This window comes from Limulus polyphemus, unplaced genomic scaffold, assembly GCF_000517525.1.
Source record: "Limulus polyphemus unplaced genomic scaffold, Limulus_polyphemus-2.1.2 Scaffold1148, whole genome shotgun sequence".
NCBI lineage: Eukaryota > Metazoa > Arthropoda > Merostomata > Xiphosura > Limulidae > Limulus > Limulus polyphemus.
The window spans coordinates 311,621-320,903 of NW_013666758.1; the positions used below are offsets into that span (position 1 = coordinate 311,621).

Consider the following 9,283-nt stretch of genomic DNA (forward strand, 5'->3'; position numbering starts at 1 on the left):
TAAACAGAGATTATATTGAGAATAAATTAAAAAGTAATAATAATAACTTTACCTTTATTATTAGTTAAGGTAGGTAAGTGTACATAGTACTACAGCATATATATGTTCAGTGTATTATTTACCTTAGGTTAATTTGATATACATTGAAGTACCAAAGAATCTTGATCAAAGGATTCGTCAAACATCAGTGCAATATGTCATTCATAACACTGTAGATATTAGTTAACGTAATTAATATAATAATATTTTTTCTTATTCACAGTCTATACTTGTGTGTTTTTTCTTCTATCATACTTCAATCAAAAATGGGATACTTAACTGTTTTATGTATCTCTTTCTGGAGTTTTTGCATAACCTTTGATCAATCAAAATTTGAAGATCATCCAAAAATAACCTCATATTTGTAGTTACAGAAGTAACTATAAATCATTTATAAGTAATTCTAACAACCATCATTAAGGAAATAACCCTATAAATCCCTTTATAAGTAACTCTAACAAACTTGATAGTAGACAAAACAATTCATCACTTGAAAGTATTTGTAACACTTATGATAGCAGGGACAACATTTCATCTCTTGTAACTAACTTTAACAACACACAGTTGCAGTTAGTGTAACAACCATGGTAACAGAAATAGCTATACAACACTTATGTTACTGTAACGGCTATAATAAGAGGAAGAATTATATGTCACTTGTTAGTTCTCTTAACACTCATTGTTGTTGGAGTAACTTACCTGTAAGGCAACCTAACAATGATGGTTACAAGAATAGTCTGTACATTACTGACAAGTAACTGTAAAAATTATATACTTCTACATCTAGCAGTCATTTTAACAGGAGTAACTTTCTTGTAAGTAACCCAAACAACCACTTTGCAAGAAAAAGTCTATACATTAGTGACAAGTAACTTTAACAATCATGTGCATTAGTAGGAACAACTGTACATCACTTGTATTAAAGTAGCCCTACCAGTCATTGTAACAAGAATACTTTTGTGTTTTACTTTATTTGTGAGTGATCCTGACATTCATATTAACAAGTATAACTGTACATTTCAGTGATTGTAAGGATGTTATTGCTGGTGTCATATTGGAAAATCTTCTGACTAGTTTAATATTAAATAAGGAACTTTGTTTAGAATCCTCTGAATAGGACTAAAGGTACAAAATATTTTGTATATTTATAATTATTTTTCCTTGAAAACAGCTCACAATACCACATATCACCTTTGTATTTAGAGACTCAAGGACTTTAGTTTTTATACCTGTTGGATCTGTATAATATTGAAATTAAAACTTATACAGTCAGCCCTCCATTTACATGGTGGTTATGTTCCTGGAAAACACTGTGTAACTTGAATCGTGTAAATAGGGGGGTTAGGTTAAGTGTTTAAGCAAGTGTTAGACAAAGGTTTTTATCAAAAAACAAATGTTACACCTTAAACAAGTATTTTTATTTAACAATTTTAATGAAATTTAAACTTGCTATTAACCTTCAATGATGAGAGGCTGAGGAGTCAGGATCATGTCTGCTTGTTGAGTGTGGAGTGGAGCTAGTGGTGGTAGACTTGCAAAAAACTGGTGATGGGCAGTTGTTTGGCTTTATTATGCAAGTCTTTGTATACTTCCCTGTATGGTGCCAAAGCATCCACTATTTCTCTCTTGAACTTCAAACTGTGCTAGATGACTGAATCCTCAGCAAAAAAAAGATCTCCAAATTCTTTGGCCAATTGAAAACCTTTATCAAGGCTTTTCCTTGTCAGCTGTGGCTTTGAAGCCATCATCCCTTTGTCTTCATTTTCTTTGTTATTGGTGCGTGACTGAATCAGCTCCTGTAGCTCTTCCTCATTCAACTTGGTGTTGTGGGACTCAAGTAGCTCCACTACCTCCTTTGCCTCAAAATCGTCAAATCCATCCCTTCCAACATGATGACCCAGCTCCACTATCTTCTCTACTTCATCTCACAGTACTAGGAAACTACATTTACTGCCTCCCACCACAAATTCTTTCAACATGTTTTTAGGGTAGAAGGCTTTATTTCATCCAGTGATTTTATTATACGTTAGTACATTTCGCTATCATGTACTCATTTCAGCACTGGCAAGTGTAGTATGCCTTGAAGGTTGCTATAACACCTTGATCAAGCAGCTGCAGGACTGACATAGTGTTGGCAGGCAGGAAGACCACTTTCATGTTTGGATATGCAATTTTAAGGCTTTCATGGTGGCATGGCACATTATCTAGGATCAACATGACCTTAAATGAGAGGTTCTTTGATGCCAGGTAGCATTCCATTTCATGTACAAAACAATTATGGACTCAATCCAAGAAAACCTCTGCAGTGATCCATGTACTCATATTCATTCTTGCCTTTGAATGCATGGGGATTCAGGGGTTGGTAAACATCAGCTTTTTTCACAGAGAAGAAGGGTCAATCTATCTTTCATAGCCTTAGATCCTGGAGCATATTTCTCTTCTTTAGAAAGAAATGTTCTCTTTCGTATTCTCTTCCAGAACAAACCAGTCTCATCAGCATTTAAAACTTATTCTGGTTTGTACTCCTTCTCTTTGATGAGTTTGGCCAGCTCCAGAGGAAAGTTCTTTGTTACCTCATGGTCTGCAGATGCTGCTTCATCATGTAACTTAACATTATACAGGCTATACCTCTTTTTGAATTTATTGAACCAGCCCTTGCTGATGAGAAAAGAGGATACCTTGGCTGCACTGCTTTCCCTTCAATTTAATGTATCTTCCTGTTGTGATGGTCATATAACCTCTTGGCTTTCTTTGTTATCAATGCCCCATCCAATGAAACCCTTTTCTCTGTTTGATCCTCACTCTGCAGGATCAGGACCTTCTCCATCTTTTGTATGTTAGTATCACAAGTGTAGAATGACACTTTAGTGCCTTTAAGTACATTTACAGTGATGCTTGATGTAATTTCCTCTCCATTTCTTTTCACTGTATGCACATTTTCTCTCCACAGCATCTTTTTCTGTACATGTCATGAGGTTTTAGTGAGTTACATTCAAAGTTTAATTAAAGTACTTTTTTCATGGTATACCAATAACTAAAGCATAAACATGTAGCTAATAAACCATATTTAATAGTATATAAGTTTTAAGTTCTTAATTTTAAAAGGCAATACTAGAAAAAAAATCTGAATTACCACTTTGTGTGAGAATTGAGACATTTTCTCTCTAGACATCCCCTCTTCTCTAATTTATTTACCACCCCTCCAAGAAATAAGATATATGATGTAAATTACTCATTATAATCTTATCATTGCTCGGGCAAAGCATAATTTTCATAGCCTTCAATCTCATTTAGTTACAAAGCCATCAAATAGAAAATCAGACCCCCCCCTCTTGCCAAGCCCACCTGTCACATCCTCTCTTTCAGAAATTGCCAATAGATTTCTCTGATGTTCAATATTATATAGAAAGCCAAGGTTTTCATATATCAAAGGATATATTATATTGTTTTCTGTACAGAGAATTGTCAGTTTGGCTTTCAGTTCAAGCTTTATTTCCATGGCAACACATTGACTAGCTTTGATGAATTTGTAATGGCTCTTGTCACATGATTAGAAAGCCAGAAAATTTGTGATAGTTATGGAACATTGTCTGCTTTTTTCATGTTATTCTTCTGTGTTTTTTGTTTCATTATATAATTAAACAAAAATTGTTTAATGCAATACTACCATTAGTTTAAAAAAGTAGAGTTAAGTGTCTTAAACAGTTGACTGCAAAAAAAAGTCTGTGTATTCTTTATGTGTTATTATAAAAGTAAATGAAATGCAAAAAATAGGGAAACCTTTTAAGTTAGTTAATGTTAGGTAAGGTAAAATGAATAATGATAAAATAATAAAAACTTTTCACAAGGTAGGGTACGTTCATGAGCAGCTCTGAGTAGCTTGTGCATAATGTAATTCAACATTGTAAGGTGAGCTGCACATTCACCAAGTGATTTACATCTTTTAATGGCACGAATAGTAGTTAGACATGGGTTAAAGGGCGATAAAACAATAAAATTTCAAAATAAATAGATGTGTACTGGTATGAGTTTAAAGCTATTTAAGATTAACAAATGTAGTTTCATGTTACAATTTCAAATCATTCTAGACAGAAAAATAGAGTAATTTATGTTTATTTAGTGTTTTTTTTTTTCTTGGTGGTTATGAGGTCAGTCAAATTGACCAACCTGGTTTAGAGATAGAGTAAATAAAATATAAAGTTTTAGTGGAAAAAAAACATTTGAAATTTATTTATGGGGTTCTAAAGATTATGCAAATGAAATTTTAGATTTTTGAGATGAAGAAAAGTATTTTTAATCGTAATGTTGAAATCGCTTTGCACTTGAAATAGTAACAAAAAAGATTATATATATATATTCACGGACAAACTTTTAGTTAAAAAATACATCATTAAAAAATCTGATTTTTTTTATACAAAAGACTTGTAATGTTTACTAAATGTCTGCCAAATTTTGTGAAGATACACATACTGTACTAAAAGTTATACTATGAAAACTATAACTAGTACAAAGTGGTTACAGGGTTGGTAAATTCAACCAACCTCTTAGTTAGAGAGAGTTATGGCTCAAAGCTCTAGCCACAGATAAGCCTTCACTCTTAGCAAGCCTATCCAAAATCTCCATTTTTTTGTATTAAAGCCAATGCTTTTTTCTGCCTCTTTACAGTTTGTGTACCACTTTTTGGGCTACTACTTTCATTCGATTTCCTCTCTGAGCTCATGATAAGCATGATAGAGCCGCCCAGGGTCTGTTGCTTCCACGTCCGATCTACTGATCTGTAAATCGTTCATGCATATACTCCCAAACAATGTTTGCATTGTGACAAGATGCACCATCTTGCTGAAAGACGATGGTGTTCAATATCCCATCCCCAACCAACTGGGGTTCGAGGTACTACTGCAACATGTCCAGATAAAAAGCCCCTGTAACTGTAGCTTCAGAAAAGAAAAAGAGTCAATAAATCTTAGATTTAGTCAAATCCAACCAGATATTAACTTTAGGAGTATCTCCTTCCCATTGATAGGAGAATTTTCTCATTTATGATTGTTTAGTTAATTATTGAAAATATTTTCTTGGTATTACTTTATGGTTTTAATGATATTTGTTAATATTTTCATATTAATCATCACAATATAATCTCTCTATAGTGTTTTTTGTAACAACTGTGTAATGTTAATTTTGACATATTTTCTCAATTCTTGATAGCTTCTAACACTTTGATTTTTTTCATTATAATCTTTATTTATGTTATAATGTTAATTCAGAGAAATATTTTTCTGTTATTCCTTTAACAAAGTTATCTTGTTAATCCTTTGGAGGCTTTTGTGTATATTTCGTTTCTGCAAAGTGCTACATTATTAATTTTTGCCATTCTTTGATATTAATCCTTGGTAGAGTTTTGTATTAATTTTTTGCAATGTTGCATTGATAATCTTTTGTAAAGTTATCATGTTAATCATATGATGTGCTTTCTGTTGACTGTGGGCATTTAGTCTTAGTCTTAGTTCCTCCCGTTCCGTTGGGAACATTGGTCAACGAGACCTCGCCATCTGCCTCTGTCATGAGCGGTCTCCACTGCTTGGTCAAATGTTAGATCCACCAGTTCCAAATCCTCTTTAAAAGTTCTTCGCCATGTCTTCTTTGGCCTTCCTCTCCCCCTTCTCAAATTTGGCGGCACCCACTCCATGGATTTCTTTGCTGGTCTTGATATTGGCATTCTCAGTACATGCCCTGCGAATCTAAGCCTTCTCTTATTAACAGATTCTTGCAGGTCCCTTTGACCTGCCCTTCGCAAAACTTCATTTCTCACATGATCTCTATATGATATTTTTAAGATTTTTCTCAAACATTTCTGATGGAATACATTCACTTTATTCTCCATAGCTGCTGTTCTTCTCCAGGTTTCGCTAGCATATAAGGCTGTAGGTATTACAATGGCGGAGTATAATTTGATTTTAGTCTCTTTTTCTGATGGTGCTCAAGTTCCAAATAGGTCGAAGCCTATTGAACACACCTGTAGCTCTATTAAGTCTTGCTTGAACATCAGTGTCTGATTCTCCATTAGCCACTATCTTACTACCCAAATACACAAAATCTTGTACATCTTCAATCTCTGATCCTTCAATCGTTACTGCCCTGTCCAGATTGTGTCCGACTGTCATGGTCTTAGTTTTTGTAGCATTTATTCTAAGCCCAACTTTCTTACCAATCTCTTGCAAATTCCTTGTCATATCTTGGATGTTATGTCTATCTTTCCCAATTAAAGCGATATCATCCGCAAAGTCCAAATCAGTTAAAGTTCCATCACCCCACATTATCCCATCACCAACATTCATAGCTTTTTTTCATGACAAAATCTACCACCAAAAGAAAGAAAAAGGGAGATAACACACAACCTTGCCTCACTCCACTGTATACATTAAAGTACTCCATGGTCCCAATGTTAGTTTTTACACAACTACTGGGCATTATTCTCTGTTTAATGTTTACAACATCTTGCTCATTTTTAGAACTGACGTTCTTCTGATACTGGTATTGTTATATCTTTTGACCTTTAGTAGGACTGCTAAAAACTGTTTATTGTTTCTATTGTCTAAAGATCTTTTATGTTTTCTTGTGTTGAGTACTGAATTCTAATCAGAAAGATACAAGAGCTATAATTATAAAATTTGTTATTTTTAACTTTCTGTACAATGAGAAACACGTGCAAAATTAAAATTAAATAGATATGTAGCTTTTTAAATGATGCGTGTTGTGTATTCTACTATTTTAAATAATATGGAGATACAGAACTAGTAATTATAATTAGTTAATTGTTAATTTTGTGAAAATTCATCATAATCAGTGCCATATATGACAATAAAATACAGTAGATAGTGTATAGGTTCACTAGAAATTTCTGAATTTATTCTTATACAAAGAACAGACGGTGTTCACAATAATACACTGTAAAAAGAGACAATATAATATTGAAAAAAAATATTTATGAGTTCAGTTGTTCAGAAAATTCTTATTATATGTTAAAGGGACAGGAGCACAAGACTTAAGAAAAACACTATTTATCTGTGGTTTTATGCAAAATGTCTTGAAATGTTCCCTTGAAACTTCATACACACTTTTTGGGTCTCTGACTGTTATGTAGGTAAGAATTAGGTTCTAGAAAATTGGAGGAATGGAAAAATGTGTATATTGTTCAATCACTTGAGTTGTAAAGTAATAGTTTACCAGTTTTTATATTTTTATCGTAGAATGTAGTTTCATAACTGTGATAACTGTTCATAATGTTATAAGGAAAAATAATTTATTAAGACTGAACAACAAGTATAGTATATGGAAGAAAACAGAACAATGTTGTACTTCCATACAATGTTTTTTGTAGTACAAATTTACTATACTTCATTTTTTTATATATATTCTTCAAAAAGCCATTGATATTTATAACACTGTTACAGACATTTGAAAAAATCACACAGCCTCCTCCATGTGTGGTGCATTATCCATAAATGCTAAAACAGGATACTTTCAGTTATTTTTTATATAGATATGTTAATTATCTTAATTAAGTTTCATCTGATATTTCAAAATATATACTTTTTGATATTGCTTTAGTCTTAAAAGTGTACCCAGGGTTTTATGTTGGGTTACATACACACTGATATAATTAATTAAGATCATTATTCAGCAATGGTGACAGAGCTGTAATCAAGGTAAGAGTTGTATTCAATTTTCCAAAGTCTCGCAATACAGTAGTTGGTTTATTTGATTGAACTTTAATCAAAATAGATTTAAGTGTGGCTCAGTCCTAAATTAAGTTTATCATGAAGTGGACACTCTGTAAGGTCATGTTAACTAAGTAGCAATCAGGTTAATCTTAAGTTGCTGTAGCTAGTAAATTAAAATCTATATGTATAGGTTTTGATATAGTGAGTTGTGATCAGATTGTAAATTCCCTAACATTCTAACAGATGATAAAATAGAGTAATTTCATAATTAGCTCATGTAATATTTTCCAGTTCTTCAGTGAATGTTAGAAACTGGTTAACTTTGTGTTGAGGACTTATACATTTTTGTATATTTTAACTGGTGATATAAAAAATAAAATGTTTGGTCAGGTCACCTAACTTTTGACTTATGTACTTGTAATAAATAACTTGTAACATTGTAGTTTAATTCAAACTCATAAATAATGGAGCTATAATTTTAAAACTGTTTATTTGCAAATCTGTACAATAATAAATGCATACAAAATTAAAATAAAAAAGATGAGCAGCTTCTTAAATGATACATGTTGTGTAATTTACAATTTTAAATATTAAGTTATTTTTCTTTAGATTTTTTTAAATTCTAGTATAGTGTGCCAAATTGTTATGGTAAAATTATTTAGAGTCTAATCACTGTTGACTTGTTGGTATTTTACATTTGATTTTGAATTTTAAAGGCACTTTATTATCAAGGTTTAACTCCATCACTTTCTGTACACATATATTTTGCTTGGTTAGTAGTTCTTTTGCAGAAAACAAAAGCCAACTGTTGTGTTTTTCATAACAGCCTCAAATAAGTTATCAATTTACAATTAAGTTGCATGATACCTGGCGAAATTCAAGTCTGACACAACATTTCTAAATGAATCATGTTTAAGTACTCAAAAAATAATAATTTGGTGCCTTTAAAATTTTGTTATGCTTTTATAGTTGAAAAGTATGTATTTGAGTCATATCTTTAAAACAATAATTACAGAAGCACATTTTAGACGAAAAAAGTATCTGAATTTGGTGACTTATAAAAAGTTTTGGATATTTAATCATGTATTAGTATTTCAATTTTATTATCTAAAATTAAACAATAAGTTGATGTTTTATTAAAATTTGTTTCAATTATTGTTTATAGCCTTGGTGAAAATATAGTTAGCTCCTTTTATTTGTATTTTAGTTAGCAAAATAACGTTATATGTAGAAAAAATAAATTTATATTCTTGAACATACCTGTCATATGTGTTTACAATGAAATCAGACAATTTCAAATACATAATTTATCATCATTGAGCATATCTAGGGTTGAAAATAGACCGAGTTGTCAAGGGAAGAAGTACCTTTATGAAGGATAAGGATTTATTATTTAGTAGGAATTTGTAAGATGTAAATGCTTCCAAGAAGTATCATCTCTTGCATCCAATCTTCAGGCAATAGTGGGTATATCAGTTACCCCCAAAAAATTTGAAAAGTATTGAAGACCGTCTTGATTTTTA

At 31.8% G+C, this 9,283-nt stretch overlaps 1 protein-coding gene across 1 annotated transcript; it reads right to left on the reverse strand.

Moving 5' to 3' along the window:
- Nucleotides 1–1,682: 1,682 nt before the first annotated feature.
- LOC106462351 lies at nucleotides 1,683–6,374 on the reverse strand. Its single transcript, XM_013922264.1, has 2 exons — nucleotides 6,053–6,374; nucleotides 1,683–1,954 (listed from the first exon to the last, which is right to left on the reverse strand). Exons 1-2 carry the CDS (start codon nucleotides 6,372–6,374, stop codon nucleotides 1,683–1,685), a joined length of 594 nt encoding a protein of 197 aa, XP_013777718.1.
- Nucleotides 6,375–9,283: the final 2,909 nt, after the last annotated feature.